Source organism: Bidens hawaiensis, unplaced genomic scaffold (genome assembly GCF_021521415.1).
Source record: "Bidens hawaiensis isolate Kalapana, Puna unplaced genomic scaffold, B.hawaiensis_p1.1 tig00005851_1, whole genome shotgun sequence".
NCBI lineage: Eukaryota > Viridiplantae > Streptophyta > Magnoliopsida > Asterales > Asteraceae > Bidens > Bidens hawaiensis.
The window spans coordinates 507,657-525,446 of record NW_027491385.1 but is presented as its reverse complement, the minus strand read 5'-3'; the positions used below and the strand labels follow the sequence as shown (position 1 = coordinate 525,446).

The following is a 17,790-nucleotide window of genomic DNA, read 5'->3' as shown; positions in this document are numbered from 1 at the left end:
AGCGCGCCGCGGGAAGAACTATAATTCTTCGCGCGTCGAGGGATGAACTACGATTCTTAGCGCGCTGCGAGAAGAACTACAAATCCTTAGCGCGTCGCGGGAAGAACTTCCGTCCTTCGCGCACTGCGAGAAGAATTACAATTCTTAACGCGCTGCGAGAAGAGTTCGTCTCGCGTATCGCTGAAACAGGTGGTCTTCACGCAGGATTCCTTGTAAGGGAGTCTGGCGCGTGGAGCTGCGCAGACAACCTTAGGCGGGAAGGAACAAAGGACAAGCAAAGAGTTAGAAGAAAAAGAGGGAAACAAGGCGTAAGGGCGGGACGGCGACAAGAGGGAAAAGAAGGCGGAAAGAGAGGAGAGGGACGGAACGGCGGAAAGAAAGAGAGAGAAAGAGGCGGGAAGGAAAAGTATATTATTATTATTAAAAGTAAAATATAAGTATAAATAAATATTAAATCATAAAAGAAAGAGATCGGGTCAGAGAAACGGGTACCTGGGTCGGGTCGGATCGGGTCAGATGTCACATTTATCACAACAAGATAAATGGTACTCGTCTACAATCACTATCATGGTCGAAATGGAATCACTCAAATTGGCATTCAATAGTATGGCAGTTACATATGCCTAAATTGGGGAACAAATCCTCCACCATAGTTTAAACAGTGTTGCTAATGGTTATAAGTACCAACAAGTTCATCATTATTGTAATTCTCTTATAATAAATACCACAAAATTTATTATAGTAATTTACAATAATAACATATATTCCTTTCATATGTTTATAATCACCAAAACGCACTTGTGCAATGTGTTGATGCTCTCAACATTGAATGACATATATCGTTCTTATGTATTTCATCTTAATACACTCACCATGTTTGCACTTGGCGTAATTAGATATTTGAAGTCTTGTCAGGGATGTATTGTCAATGGAACAACTCTCAAGTTGTTTAGTATGTAAATGTATTTTTGCACTATCCATTAAACGAAATCTACAATAATATTTCGTATGTCATAGTACACATTGATTTATTTTGTTGTAGAATTGCACGTGTTATCCGAAGATATTGAACACCAAATTATACAACCGAAATTACAAGATAATGTGTACAACACTTTTTAACAACAATTTAAATGGATAATTTGACAACCTCTAGACATCGATTCTCGAAGTGTTATTATCTTCAACACTTTCAGCGTTCGACTAAGATCATTGCAATGATATTGTTTTGTGGTTTTCCTTGAGTTACTCCCTCAATAAAGTTCCACGAAGTCATGTCATCATTACCTCATTTCATACTACGACTTTATTCTTGAACAGTCAAAATCTATCCAACAACAATAACACGTTAAATAATATTCTACACGCCAGTAGTAATATTTGGACAATTTATTCTGTTCATAACAACACTAAGTTGTTTTCACATCAATAGTCTACCCAACATGTCACTTCTCGTATAAGCAACTGACCATTTATATTTGCAAAACATATTTTATTCCTTTCAAAAAATCTCTCTATGTTTGCAAAACTTTACAACCGGTTTCACAATAAACTACATATTAGAAAACTAATGTTTACGAAATGCTTTATCGATTACGGTTTGAAACAAACCACATTTCTAACTTGGTTGTTAGAAATAAACATTTACCAAATGTTTTGAAAGTTTATTGTTTAAAGACAACACCATGTCTAAATTGTTCAGTAGATGATTAACAACTTCACATTACTTAGTTCATAAAATAACCTGTTTCTAACAGCTCGTTAAAAAATAAATGATCACATATCATTTCTTTTAAACATTGTGGTTTATAATAATAAACACTTTCTAACGCACTTGCTATAAACCGTATTTACTATTATTATTTTACCAAAATAATAATTTCTAACACTCATGCTAGGAAACTTGTCGTTTAGTCAACAATATTTTATAATCAATTTGTAAGCCGCATGTTAGGAGATGAAACGTTTAAAAAAAAAACGTATTGATTATAAATTAAACCCAATCTTACACACCTAGCGTATTAACATTTGCATGAACAAATGGTTTACTAAAAACCACTTCAAATTGTTTTAAAATGCACGGATTTTTATGAACCATTTATACTTGATTTTAGACCAAAACCATCACAAAATTGGTTTAACTATTAAACCTCACGTCTTAAAAAAAACCATTTCTAACACTATAGTTAGAGCATATACGATTACAAAAATCGTTTCCAAATGGTTTAATCAAACTACTCGTTTTGTATTATGGTATTCAGATTATGTATTGTAATCCAATCACAAATCCTTATTCAATTGTACCACACAAAACTTTTCCCAAATCAAATATTTATAAAACCCATTTAATAATTTTAAAATTTGGTGAACCCAATATCCTTTATAAAGGTTTTAAGATTGTCACAACAATCTTGCGAAAGTTTAAAATCTGTTTTAAGATTGTAGGACATGGGTCACGATTTTATTAAATAATATCAATAAAATAAATAAATAATCTCTTTATACAAATTTGGGAAATTGTAGTACATATACCGTATACAAATTTAAACGAGAATAACAACAAATATAACATATATACATGTCTTGATTCATACCGAAGTCCCTAACTTGTGCTCGAACGCCGGATTCTTTGACGAGTTGAAACCGGACCAGAGCCGAATTGATCATCGTGTTGAAACCGCACCCTAACCGCTCTCACGTCGTCTAGATCGTGTTTACAGAGACCTAATAATCACATCCGAGTCATGTCTTCTTGTACACCCCTTCGCTTGGTGAACCCGTCTTGATCATCCGAAAACATCTACACCTTTCTAGCAGCAAAACTGAACAAACTGTGGTTCCCGGTTGTGGCTGAGGATTTCTGTTAAACAGATTTCGGGCTACCTCCGCAAGCCCGTCTATTTCCCAAGGTATAACAGCCGAAGCAGTATGTACTGTCGGGATTACCCTAGCACCCGAACGTTATTTGTAACGAGAGTTCGGGATCTTGAAGCTGGAAATGAAAGTTGAGAATTAGTGGTTGATTGCTTGACCGAATTCGTAGTCATTTTACCAGGTCTCAGTTTTTCGGTGTCCAAATCTGCTCACCCGAGATTTCTATATATAGCAACTCATGTGATGAGTCACAGGACACGTGGCAGCGTGTGGTGCGCAGACCACCAGAAGATGACACCTAGCATGGTGACTCACCGACACATGGCATGTTGTGGCACACTGACTCCCTGCTCGTGACACATGGCACGCTAACTCATCATATCAACTAACACTTGTCACAAGGTTGTTCCTCACGTCGACACTTGTCGTAGTACCTCGGTCTAACCACCAAAAATGTTAAGACGGCTCTCAAGCGTTCTACCTATGTGGGACAAACCCATTTCTATTTTTACCAATGTTCAAGTTCTCAACTACACGCTTTAGAGTATCGATATCGCATTCATCTTTACTCTTTGGACACGTTACTAATTTATTTATTTATTAGAAACAAGTACTAATAAATATTAATTATTGTCCAAAATTTCCAACAACGGTGTCGAGTCATCGCAATTAATTCGGTTGGTATCAAATATGTTTGTTACGGTATAAAAACATTTAAAGAGAAAAAGAAAACAAAAAATACATTTATCTTGCAAAAAAAAACTATAAAATAAAATTTAAAGAAAAATATTCAGTGACACCGGCATTTCACCTTTTATTTTATGTATACAATTGTCCAAATATCATATAACTGCGTCACATTTTGTCATTTCACACGCATGTAAGTAATTGATTGCTCAATGCTCAGGTGTAAAAAAGTTGCATATGGATGCCAAAGATAAATCTGGATTCAAGTAATAGGGTCAAACACTAATATCTAAAAGTTCACCATTCATGTGATATGTTGTATTAAGTTCTCTCCATTTATATGCATGTGAAATAAATATGTTCCAAACTAATATCTAACTACTACAGTTTTAGAAACACATTTTCTGTAAATGAATCACAAACTAACTCATTTGCTCATCATTTGCAAGCGATCCAAGTAATAGGGTCAAAAACTAGAACCACCAAAGAAAAGGCTTTTTCGGAAACATTGTATATAGGTACATTTCAGGTAAGGACATATACAATATGGAGACTGGTTTAGGACCCAAAGGATGGAGAGCATAACCACATACGAGTAATAGATAATGAGAAGCAATGTATTTGTTATTTTAGTTTTGCCTAAGGGTTTAATGGTAAAATTATAACTTTTCTTTATTTTTCTCTCAACTAGGAAACACATCCAGAGTCTCATTTAACAGGGGGAGGGGGGATGAAAAAACCGTGTTCCAGAGATTTTTTAAGAATAGAAGGGGAGAGAAAAGGAGGGCAAAGGCCGGAAAATTTGAGCATATGTTTATCCTATCTAATTGGAGAGATTATGTTGTGTCTAATAATAAATTTCTATCAATTCCTAAATTACCTAAAGGGTATAATAGGAAAAATTGTATCTTTATTTTCTTTTCCTCTTAACTCGGAAACACCTAAAACATTTAATTTTCTTTATTTTTTTTCCTTTTCATTATATTCAGGAACACAAAATAAAATACAATAACACATTTTCATCCCTAAACTTTATTTACTGTCATAATCCCTCTTCCTTTCCCTCCCCTCATGAAACGAGACTGGGAACATCATGTTTACTTTTCTTTCCTTTTTATTAAATCATAGAACACAAAATAATATCTCTCTTTTCCTTTTCTTTCTCTTTTAATTCTCTTTCCTTTTTTTTCTCTTTTCAATTGAAACTCGGGAATAGAGTTTATAAGTAACCTTGGCATCTTTAATAAAAAATAATAAATTAATTAAAAAACACCATATATAATGGGTCATGTCCTAATTCCTCTTCCTTCCCCCCCCCCCCCCCCCCTTATAAAATTTTCTACTTAAGATCCAAAATTTTTATCGCTCAACCAATTTTTTTTAACACTTTTCAGAGACGACGTTGTTTGAGGCATGTGCAAACAAAAATGGAAAATGCAAAACGTGCCAAAACACATGTAACTAAACGTGCTTTTAAGCAAAAGGATTTTTTCATGATAATAAATGCATCGAAAATTATTGTTGACTGTAAAACGCTTTGCGTGCCAGCCCTCTCTCTTTCTCTTTGTACCTTTTAAGTGTTTTATGTGAAAAATGAATACCAAAACTATATGTTGCATATATTATTATGTACACTACTAGGCGTTCACGCCTTGCGAGTTTCTTTAAAAGTTAAATCTAAATTAACTGGTCTTAACCACTGATTATATTATGATATTATTATTATTTAAATAGTAATAATTATTAGTGGTTGCATTAAACAATCTACTGAAATAAATATGCATTAGTTAATCCAGTGAATTAAATAATGTATACAAATTATTAAAGATAATTTTACCTTTTAAAGAAAGTTATTATTGCTTAAAAGGAATGCATCAGATATTATGCCGCTGGTATTGTCACACCCCAACTTAGGGCCTTGGAATGTGACAAATAGTTGGTACATGTTTTGTAAATATATCAGAGTTATGGGTTAATTTTTAGCATGAGACTTTAAGTTATTATAATATTAATTTTCATTGAAAATTCACTTGAGATTTAAATACCCAAGTTGTTGTTTACAAAATATTATTTTTATAATACAAGGATTTCATTAGTCAATTGAGTCATCTAGATGCGAGCTTCTATCTCCTTCACGACTCTAATCCTTGCATACATTATCAAACTTAGTTACCTGCAATGAGGAATAAAACACGTCAGCTATGTGCTGGTGAAACGTTGACTCTAAAAATAATTTTAAATAACAATCATAATACAAATATAGTTTTCCTGACAAACTCAGCAGAAGTATTTCTATTTCCGGTATTTGTAACACTGCGCTACGCACACACAATTTCTTCGAGCCACGTAGCCCATACCAGAGAACTATATATGATTGTTAGCCCGCAGCCACGTAGCGTTTGACTATTTAGGCTGAACTGTTATATTTGGATCCAAACACATGTGTATTTGGTCTGAGTTGTTTTTATTCTCTAATTTGTATTACAACGTTTTAGAGATCACGTAATCTCATGTAAATGTTTGACTGGCTCTATAACACAAACAACCTGATTATCTTATAGAGTATAAATATGCTTTGACTGTTTGTAAATGTTTAACGTATCCACCTGTACCGTCGGTGTGATTGTTTGATAAACCTTATTGATTGTGAATGATGTTTTTCCTATAAATAAATAGGTTTGAATTACTGCCTTGATGGTGTTTCTTGATTAGACTGCAGACTTTAACCTTGATTAGGTTTGTGAATATTTGAAATCATGATTGTATTTATGTGACGTTTGATATAGCATGCTTTGGCTTAATAGGTTCTGTCACGTTGGCAAACTTATCCAGGTAAGTAAACGGATCTCGTGGTTGATTGGGATTTGTACGAATTACTTACCTTAGGCAAGAAGAGTCTACTAATGATATCCCCCTTACAGTTACTACATGCCCGTCAAAATATAATTTTGTATAACATTACCCTTACAGAAGTAATGTTTATTGAAAATTGTTTGAAAATCTTTTCAAGGTTAAAGGCCATAGCCTTGACTGAGTATAAACTATTTATATTATGATTGAAATAACTTAAACTTACATCCTACCTTAGTGAGTACTCGGAAATGCTAATACTAAGGCAAATTGATTGCTTAATTGCCAGAATCTCGTTCCTAACTCACTTAATCGATCTATAGGGAGCCAGAACTCTAATTCTTGCACGAATCTTGAGAAAACAGGGTCTCGGAACTTCACGTCGATTGGGCACGCTTCCCAATGCTAAATGTGTGAAAGTAATGGTGTTTTTAGGATGCTTTGGCTTGAAACCCGTAGCTCCCCTTTTAAAGACACGATTTGGCTCCCATCGCTTAGCGCGATGGAGCTTCATCTATGGCCATCGCGTATCGTGACGCCGCAATTCATAAATCTTGCCACGTGGTTGGACACGTAGATTCGATTACTTAATGCGGTCTTCGCGTAGCGCGATGATCCAATTTGTTTGGTCATCGCGTAGCGGACGCCCTATTTTTCTTGATTTTGATGAATTACTTCACGTAGTGCGATGAATGATGTTGTCTTCCCGTCGCGTAGTGTGACAGGTCCAGAAAAGCAGAATTTTTATTTTATACCCCATAAGTTTCAAGATTGTCATTAATGGCTCAAACTTAAATAGAGTATTCTCGAGATGTTACAGATATATGAATAAAAACTTGTAAAACTCTTAATATGAAGAAATCCTTAACATACGATTGTAAATTGTATTATAATTGTACTAAGAAAGTTAGAATCAATTACAAGAGAATGTTCAGCTCAAAAAATGAGGAAATAAAAGAAAGACATATGTGCCCTTGATCTAAATAGTTTAATATCTATAAGATTAAATAGATGATATTTTTGTAATTAAGAGCATTCCAGGCCGCTACTTCATCTTTATCTTTTTTATCTTATTTCTAATTAAATAATATTTTTATATCATTCTTATTATTTATAATTATTTAAAAAAAAATATATATTAAAAAATTATAGAGTATAAATGATGTCTTACCAAATTTACTGAAGAACGTCATTTTTTTTATCTTATCCATTAACAACTATTTCATAAAATATAAAAAAACTCACACACATAAATATGAAATATTTACCATGAATAGTAGGAAAGTTAATTAATGTATAGAGATTTTGGTCTCCTGTTGACTTCTATTCATTAATCATTACCATTTTTTAAAAAACCAAATAACTTGCCTACTTCATTAATTTTTTAAAAATATATATACCACAAAATATGGCTTTATTTTCTCTTTAATACGTGTATAATATTCATATATTTTTATATATAAAATTAAGTTTTTAAAAGTGTACGTAAAGTATTGCCTATGTACAATCACTAGCTTAGTCTGATAATAAAAATATATAACATTTAATTAAAAATGGTTATGGATTCTAATTCACTTAAAACATGACATGAGGTAGATAGGTGAAAGAAAAATTAGTTATTAAAAAAAAAATAGACATTGTCCAAGTACCGATGTTATACCATTTTACATAGTCATATTATGTTTTACCCAAATATGATTTTTTTTATTACGGAAAAAAGAGGATATTATCAATGTAAAATTATGAATTGTGATGTTACCGAAATGATATTTATGTGCATCTTTTAGAATTTGAACTCTCTATCTTACGAAGAGAGGAACACCTTTATCCGGACAATTAATTAATGGGAAATAAGATTATTTTACTAATTATATTTCCATAACATTGTGAAAGATTAATCAATTAATTTCTCTAGATGCATGGTAGAAAATTTGTAATATATCACTTCATTTATTTAATTAACATTTTAAATATATGACATTTTAAATTAATAACTATTAATTACTAATTAATGATTAACAGTTTTGTACAAAAAGTGATTTTTTCCTAACAATTCTTGATATATTTATTATTTTATCTTCTATATGAATTAATCAACTTTTCTAGTCTATATATACACCTTATTACCCAAACAATAGTTGTCACAACACAACCATGAATAGCCTATTTTTCTTTTTCTTTTGTCTTCTTATCACAACAAATGCATCTCCAATTACAAACACTTCAATAGCATCTGTAGTTAGCCCAGTAGTAGTATCTCCAGATAAAGATCCAAACTTCAAAGTTTGTTTTTGGAGTTATTGGTATATGTATATCTACAACGGAATCAATGATATTGTTACTGTTCGTGTACAATCAGGTGACGATGATCTTGGATATCACAGACTTGCATTAAACGATAATGAAAATTGGGCCTTTTGTGAGGCTATCTCGCTCAGGACAAAATTTTTTGCACATTTCTATTGGGGTTCAAAATCAATTTCTTTTGATGTTTTCGATGATGCAACAAATAAGAAATATTGCACACCCTGGAAATTTCGCAAATCACGAAGATGTGTTTGGATGGTTAAAGAAGATGGTTTTTATCTTGGGCAAGATTTTAACTCATTTCCATTAGGATTTACCAAATTACATGATTGGTAATGTCTTCGATGATTTTGCTAAATTAATTTTGAAAAATTAATTCAATATTATATTGTTTCAAGTAAATGCCCTTTAGTAAATATACGTACACTATCTCCAAACGGCGCCTCGTAGCCTGGTGATATCAAAGTATGTACGTAATAGTGGTTAAAGCCCTTAGAGTATTCCCAGTCTGTTTACCATCTATATTCATATAATTACATTAAAAATTACTATATATATTTTCTTTATCATTTTCAACTAAATAATATTTTTTTATTAATTTTTTTTATCTTTTCTCATTCCTACACTCACAACCAATTTCAAAAAATATTAAAAAATTAGATGGTGTGAATACATAAACCTAAGTTTAACTGACCAAATACGCACCTTCAAGGCACCGGTTTGAACCAATTTTGTTTACGTAAAACTGTATTTTTTTTTTTAATATTTATTTCAGTTTGTTTTAGTATACAGCAGTGTACTACACATTTCTCACATATAGAGAGCGCCTTGTTAACACAAAAGTTTAGTACAAACTTTCCTTCACTAGTAACACTAATTGTATGAGCATGCAAGTTACTATTTCTATAGCAAAAACTTGCATCAGTTAATCTTTCGTCCGGTCAGATATAATATGAGCTTATAGCCTTATACTATCAAATAAGCTATGAAACTGTTTTTCTTGGTCCGGTCATGTTCTTTGTTTCGGTTAATATGAGACATTCATTCTACTACAACAGATGAACCTATAGTGTCTGTTAACTCCCTCCCTTTGGTCTCAAATGGAAGAAACACAACACTCAGACATGGCAAAAGTAATATAACCTCAAACAGAATAACCGGCAGCGTTTGGTGGCAACCGCTACCCATCCCAACTGCTATCAACGGACACACCATTCCCCCGATTCTGCCTATTGCTGTCGCTATTCCAACTGCTGTTGCTCTTAAGTTTGTAGGATATACCTGTGCCCATCATATCAAAACTTAGAAACTTTGATTAATTAAGGTAGTAATGTAGTATTGACCAATAAGGCAATAACTATTAACATAGGACATACATACCTCTGGAGCATAGATACAGACAATATCAAAACTTGCAGAGACGAACATGCGAGCTCCAAACAAAAAGACGGTGGTCATCACTTCGTTCTGATGAACGATTAATGGAAGTAATAGAGCGAACCCTGCAACTAACATGATTTCCATGGAGATCTTACGGCCTACTCGGTCCAATATAAAAGCTGCTAAACCGAGCCCAGGAAGCTCTGCCAAGCTAGTGACAAACACATTTACATACAAGCTCGGATCCTTAATATTGTCCGAGTGTAAAGTGGGCGAGCCGCATTCACTTTGCGCCAAGCTTAATTGTGATGTTAACAATATAATGCCATAATATGAAAATGTGTTGCCAAAGTACAAGAACCATACGAGAAGCGTTGTTTTTATCAGCTTTCGTGATAAAAGCATGCGTATGGACAGGGAGTTTGCTTTAGTTGTTGAAGAGAGTAGCACGGTACTTTCTAAGGCCTCGTCTTCATTGGTTATATGATCAGAAATGAGTTGGCCAAGCAGGAGTTCTTTTTGGTTAAGTGCAGCTCCGTTCAAGAGAATCTGTTGGGCCTCGGCTAATCGTCCTTGTGATAAAAGGTATCGTGGAGACTCGGGCACAAGACGGTAAAACTGTAGTGACACGAGAGATGGAACCGCAGATAGTCCGAGAAGCAACCTCCAACCATATGTAGGCATGATCCACTGCAAAGAATCAAATTTAAGTAAAAATCCAAGTCCTAAACAGGAAATGACAGTTGGTTTCTTGGATGGGTCAAAACGGGTTGAGTCGGGTCAGATCAGGTTGACCCGTTATAGATAAAAGGCTTTTTTTAAACTGTTAAGAGATAAAAGTAACCCGAATCAAATGAGGTTTCTTGTACATGTTAAAACGGGTTGGGTATGGCTGACCCGTTAAGAGATAAAAAAATGACCTGAATAAAATGGAGTTTCATGCACATGTCAAAAGGGGTCGGGTCGGGTCAGGTTGACCCATTAGAATTAAAAAGATTTTTTATTTAACTCGTTAGAGACAAAAGTAACCTGAATCAAAGGGGTTTTCCTCAGGTCAATACGGGTCAGGTCAGGTAGGCCCATTAGAGAGTAAAAAAAGAAAAAAACTTATTTAACCCGCTAGAGATACAAAGTCTTTTTTTCATTTAACCAGGATCAAATGGGTCTATATTGTAATGCGGGTGTTCATTACTCGGTTACAAACCTTTTAAACTGAAAACCAAACCATAACCGAAAAAAACTGAACCAAATAAAAATAATACAAAAAACGAATAAACCAAACCGATCCTAACTGATTATTTAGTCGAAGGCGTTTACCCATGCAAGTGAAGCCTCCATTACCGTACCAAGCGTCCAAAAACCCGAAAACACAATCATCCAAGCCCCTCTATTCGGAACCGGAACAAACTCAAGAAACCATGATGTAAACACATGCCCACACCCTATCCCGACACCAACCAAGCATCGAAGAATCAACAACGATATATAACTCGGCGCGAAAGCACTCAAAATCCCAGTTATGCTTGTTACTATTGCAGCCCCAAGAAACCCCCTCCTAAAACACCAAAACAATATTATCCATTATATTCTTCTTATGTAACTAGGGGTGTGCATGGTGCTGTTCGGTGCGGTTTTACGCTAAAACCAGACCAAAACCAAAACTTCGTTTTTTGGATTTATTAAACCGTTTGGTTTCGGTTTTTTCAGTTTCATTTTTTTTTATTTTTTTTCATTTGAGCTTGAAAATTTTAGCCGAAAATAAAGTTGGGGAAAAATAATGAATATAAGTATAAATAATTTTGTTAATTGTTAACTAGTTGATAATTATACATTTTGGTAAAAAATATTCTAGTTTCATATTTGTTAAATTCTTATTAATTATTTAAAATAAAAAAATAAAAATATAAAAATTTAGGAATTCGGTTCGGTTCGGTTTTTTCAGTTTTTATTTCATGCAAAACCAAAACCAAACCGTCAATTTTTTGATTCAGTTTTTTCAGTTTGGATTTTTCGGTTTTTTCAGTTTCTTGCGCACCCTGGAGTTAACTAACAAGGGCAATATGGTCAACACTCTAATACTTACTTTCTGCCATAAGTATCAGATATAACTCCACATGAATATGCATCAACAAGCATGCCACCAAAAGCCACAGTTGATATCATACTTTCTCTCGATTCGCCGAAAGGCCCCACTCGGGTTGAATGGCGGGTCCCACGAACGACAGAAGCATCATCTCCATGGCTTCTGCAACCCAACCCAGACCCGAATAAGCAAGTACTATTACTTGGAACCTTCCGAACCCGATTGCACATAGTGCTTCATCCAGTGTGTAGCTAAACAACACCTGGTCTCTCATCTTGTCAATGATTGATGATTAGTTTTGCGTTGACTTGATATCATCAGTTGGATGATTGATTGATTGATTGGTGAGAGTAGAGTTAGTTTTGTGGATGGGAGTTGGTTAATAAAATATCAAGCTGAGTGTTTTGTTTTGTTGGAAATTAACCGAAGTGGGATGAATACTTGTAAGGAACCATAATTATCTAAGCACTTTAGATATTTTATATTATTATTATTATTATGTTTATGTTTGGTTTTATTTTATGGTGGGACCCACCTGTATGAATATGAAAGGAAACCGATCTTGAAACTTAACCCACGTGTTTGAAACGGTCTTTGTCTAGATAGCACAATTCAATTATCCCTTGTAATTTCCGTACACATGCCGGTTCGGTTCTATGTAGTTTGTTCGGTTTCTAAAAAACCGGCCGGTTTGAACCGGTTCACCGGTCTGACTAGGAAACTGGACCGGTTGAACCAGTTTACTATGAAAAAACAAATTTTTTGAAATTTTTCATTTTGGGACAAAAGTTTTTCGGCCGGTCGAACCGGTTGCTCGTCCGGTTTGCTGTCCGATCCGGTTATGAAAATATTGCTTGTAATAACTAGTAAAGTTTAACCCATGTGTTTTGGAAGAATCAAAATGTGGATACGAGTATGACACGGATGATAGAATGGTAGGCCTGGCAAATGGCTTAACAAGGGTGGGCATAGACCCACCGTTAATGGACGTCTTGCATGCTAGCTCATATTCATAGTTTAATTAACGGCCTTATTTTCTTATTTTAGTTCAAGATAGGGCTAAGTACGGTTCGGTTCGGGTTTGTGTTAGTTGGGTTCGGAATTTTTTGGATTGGATTAATCAGGTTTCGGGTATCTAAGAAAACATCAAGATTTGTGATAACTATTTAGTAATAATTGTCGTATATTAAAAAGACGGTAATTTGCTAGGACCAAGCGTAGGTGGCGCTGCCCATTGCCAGCCACACCACCTTCTTGAGGGATGCAAAGGAGGAAGGCACTATTGCAACAGTGCCGAAGAGGGTGGAAAAGGGGTAATGATGGGACACAACTTTTTTCAACCAATCACACTCATTTAAAACTGAAAAAAGATTAAATAACTTGATTATACCATTACACACGTTTACTGGTTTACTTGGCGCCCTTCCGCAAACAAACTTTTATAGAATGTAAAAGTTAAAAAGCTAGTTTATAGTTAACAAAGGTAAAACTTTTGTAGATGTAAAGGAAGTTTCAATGAATGAGAAATTGTTGTTGGGTACATAGTGATAATATCTTACATTTTTATGAGCAAACAAACAGTTTTTTACCAACTGATTCAAAATCCAAATAGTTTACAAAAATATAACTTAGTTGACTAAGTGAGTCACATGTAAACTGCATCACATATAATCTATCAGATAAATAAACAATATTCAAGATAACCTTATGCAGACTCGTTAACTAACCGTTTCTTTTTGTTAAGGGACCCGCTTAAAGATGCTTTCATCTTCTTCCATTCCTTTATAGACTCCTCGGTCCTCATAAACGAGCACGTTTCATCAGATTCTAACTTCCCGTGAGATAAAAGCTTCTTTTTTTCTGGAATGTTCTTCACAGGTGGTAAAGCAGCTTCCGGTAAAAGTTTCTTTTTATCTGGAATGTTTTTCTTCACAGGTGGTAAAGCAGCTTCCTTTCTCACAACCAGGATCTGATCATCAAGATTCTTGTTTGGCGGTTGTGAATCGAATGTATCAGTTTGTTGATCATGTTTTTCTAAATCTTTATTGGGAATAACATGTGAAATGCTAAAAGAAGTATGGCTAGCGGTGCTAATTAACTGTGTCCATGAAGATTTATGCCTCCAAAATTCACCTCTAGCTGTTTTAATCAAATCTTCATCGTTTTTCACATGTGAATCCTTATTTGGTTCCTCGAAATCTTGATCATTTTCTTGTTGTTCTACGATGGAATCAAGTACATCAGTTTTAGGCTCTTCTTCTTTTTGGTCAACTGTAGCTAAAGGCAAGTCAAGATTATCGGCTTTTAGCTCATCTTCATTTTGCTCACAATCGTTCACAACAATGTCGGAAATATCGTTTGCAACAATGTCAGGAATATCGTTTTCTGTGGTAGCCTCACCTACTTCTGGTTCGATCCCGGGCCCAAGCCCATCAGCCTCCACCTTTTTATTTTTATCACTGTTAAATTCATCTTCTTTTCTTTGAGGAATAGATGCAATGAACTCAGAAATATTGAATGATGTGTCGCGTTTCTGACCAAGCAGATCTTTCCATGTGGACTTCAATGACCTTAAAGAATTATTTCCAGATTGTTTTGTAAATAACTCCACTTCAGTTTTGTTGTTTTCTGGAGTATCCAAACGGGTCCGAGAGTTTCTAGAAGTTTCTTCTGAGTGTGACGATTTTCTCTTCTTAGTGAGTGGCACGATTTCCTTTTGAGAAGTGTCGTTCACACTTTTTGGTTTCTTGGTAGAAGTATTTAGCTTCTTAGGTACTTGAACCTGAGCACCAAACAATTATAGGACAAAATACGTTAGTTTTAATCCTGAAACAGGTCGTCTTGAAAGAAAGGGAAAGTTAAATGGGTGTTTAGTAAAAGAATTAATAACTATTTTATTGTAAGCAAACAACAAATTTATAGATCAGACTTTTTTATTATTTGAAATCATTAAAGCACACCAAAAACCATACACAATAGAGCAATACCATACCCAAAAAATAAATTATCGTGTTCTGCGATGAGATCAAGTAGAGGTCTGGGCCAACTGAATATCAAGCTATATACTAAAAGCAAAGACGAAAAAATATTCGGGTTGGGCTAGTTGGATACTTTTAACAATCTAACTTTTGTAATTTTGTTCAACATGTTCAAATTTAATTAAAAAAAAAACACAAAATTGAACTTATCAACTTGACAAAACGTGTTGATGGGTCGGCAAGGCCAGAATAAATACTTAGGGTTTAGTAAGCTTTGAGCATTTGAAACAGTTTGGATGACTTTTGACCTATTTGACTTTGTTGACTTGTTTGACCTATTTTTTCTATTCTAGCTTAGTTTTAAAATTCAAGTAAATAACACCTTAAGTCGAAAAATCTTTATGCAGATGAAAACTTTCAACTCATACTAAACTAAAAGAAATTAAAAAAACAAATCACACTAATAGATTATGACTGATACCTGATTCGCCATCATTGCTCTCATTTCCCCTAACAAATCCATGCCGTCATTTTTCCTATTAGTCACATTAATAATCAGATTATCCTCATCAGTTTCACCAGCAACCCCTTCATCTTTACCACTTGTCGATTCAGAGACGTTAACTACTTGCTTAGATGGATTTGCCCTTGCAAAGATCTTATTCATCACTGAGTTCATAATATTGAGTTCTTGCTCATTGATTCCATAGCTTTCACTGTCAATTTCAGAAGACGGTTTTTTATTTGGTGGTGGAAAATCAGCCGAGTGCTCCTCACAATCACAGAAATGAGTTAGAACGGTGGGAACTTGAATCCGTTGGAAGCTGTATTTGTGTTTTCCAATACCAACTTGGGCCAATGATTTCACCTATAAAAAAATTAACAAAATAAATAAAGTGGAATTGAGACAGTATGTTTATAGAGAGTGTAAATATAAAGATTACCTTTCCTAGTTTGGGGAAGAATAAGTGAAACTGTGTTTTATCTGCAGGGGTTGGTTTCTTTGGTTTTTCTAAAGTGTCATGATTAATTGCCGCATCAGCATTAGAATGATCAGACGCTTTGCTGGCACGTTCAGATTCTTCTTGCCACTCACGCTTCAGTTTAACAAGATAATGTTCTTTAGCCTTCTCAAGCTTCAACTTCCCTCCTTTCCACATGCATCCATTATACTGTAAAGTTTGAGTGTTAAAATACGAATAAAAAATTTATTGTATCAGTGTATTCACAGATAATTAGAAAATAACTAAAAAGCTTTAGAAAGAAAATATAACTCAAAACAACTTACTAATGGCCTATAAACTGCATTGTAAATTAAAGGAATATCATGATGTTTATAAAAAGTGCAAAAAAGACCAAAAAAAGGGGTCAAAACATAGCACAAATAACGGGGGAATCTAATTACCAAAAAAATCAGTTTTAACAAACGTATCTAGATGCCTATATTAATATGTTTATATAGCAATGCTGATTCCTCAATTTAATCTTAAACATACACTATTGTTAAAAAAAAAATATTTTAGTGATATATACACTTACAATACAATTATACACATTTTCTGCTTCTCTATAGATTAGAACGCCTTAAATGATGTATACTTTTGACCACTTCCTTCACTTACAAATTAAAAAACTTTCATGTTCAAGGATGTTAACCATATGCAAGTTTTTATAAGAAAAACATATAGCAGTTACTATAACTTTGATTATTTTAACAGTCTGCTCATTTTGATTTATTATGCTGTACTTCTAAATAATCGTATACTTTTAATATACACACAATCTCATTATCTTCTGTTCCTCAAAGAAACATTGGATCCAAAACAAAACACTAAATAGTACAACACCACAAATATCCCCCTACTTTGCTTAAACCTCATCTGCCACACACACACACCTGCAAATATAGCTTCAATTTAGGTATAATATGCTCAGCTTTAACTTATAAGAGTCCACTTAATTATCCTCTTAGCTACATCTACAATACAATTAATATGCTAAGCAGTTTTGAAACCCTAGGTCAATTGCAGCTAAAAAAAGTAACCTAATTGGCATCCAAACAAATAATAATAATAATAATAATAATAATAATAATAATAATAAATCAGAGATGAACCGTGCTGAAGAGCTTTGGAATGGATTTATCGGAAGAAGGAACGAAATCTATGTACGCGAAGCTGCGGCCTTTGGTGCGAACGACATCGACGGAGACTACTTCGCCTAACGCCGAGAAAGTTTTCCGGAGATCATCTTCCGTCACTCCGGCGCCTAATCCGCCGACGAATATCCGTGTTTTCTCTACGGTTACTTCTCCGTCTCCGTCCATTGTCACCGGACTCAGAAACAAAAGCAGGTTGAGGTAAACAGAGGGGCACCAAGTGAGTAATGAGTTAGGTTAGATTTATGGGCCGGGCCGGGCCGGGTCGATTGACCTTGGCTGAGTTTTCCGGTTTTTTTTGGGTTTTGGCCTTTCGGGGGTCGGGTTTCGACCAAGTAGAGGTGGAAACGGTTCTGGCGTGTCCGGGTCGGGTACAGGTTCGAGAAAGAACCCAATACCAGCTCGTACCCGTGGGTTGGGTATAGAAACCGGTTCCGGATCGGGTATATAGAGTCAGGTCCGGAACCTAGTAT

General features: G+C 34.5%; 1 protein-coding gene and 1 pseudogene across 2 annotated transcripts; both read right to left on the bottom strand.

The window, feature by feature from the left end:
- Nucleotides 1-9,757: 9,757 nt before the first annotated feature.
- LOC143630841 (organic cation/carnitine transporter 7-like) lies at nucleotides 9,758-12,460 on the bottom strand (annotated as a pseudogene). The gene is made up of 4 exons (XR_013153247.1): nucleotides 12,182-12,460; nucleotides 11,416-11,653; nucleotides 10,099-10,788; nucleotides 9,758-9,999 (listed from the first exon to the last, which is right to left on the bottom strand). The product of XR_013153247.1 is annotated as an organic cation/carnitine transporter 7-like (transcript).
- A 1,370-nt stretch (nucleotides 12,461-13,830) lies between these two features.
- On the bottom strand, nucleotides 13,831-17,536 carry LOC143630945 (protein REPRESSOR OF SILENCING 3-like). The gene is made up of 4 exons (XM_077099822.1): nucleotides 17,276-17,536; nucleotides 16,104-16,331; nucleotides 15,641-16,027; nucleotides 13,831-14,963 (listed from the first exon to the last, which is right to left on the bottom strand). Exons 1-4 carry the CDS (start codon nucleotides 17,483-17,485, stop codon nucleotides 13,887-13,889), a joined length of 1,902 nt encoding a protein of 633 aa, XP_076955937.1. The 5' UTR covers nucleotides 17,486-17,536; the 3' UTR covers nucleotides 13,831-13,886.
- Nucleotides 17,537-17,790: the final 254 nt, after the last annotated feature.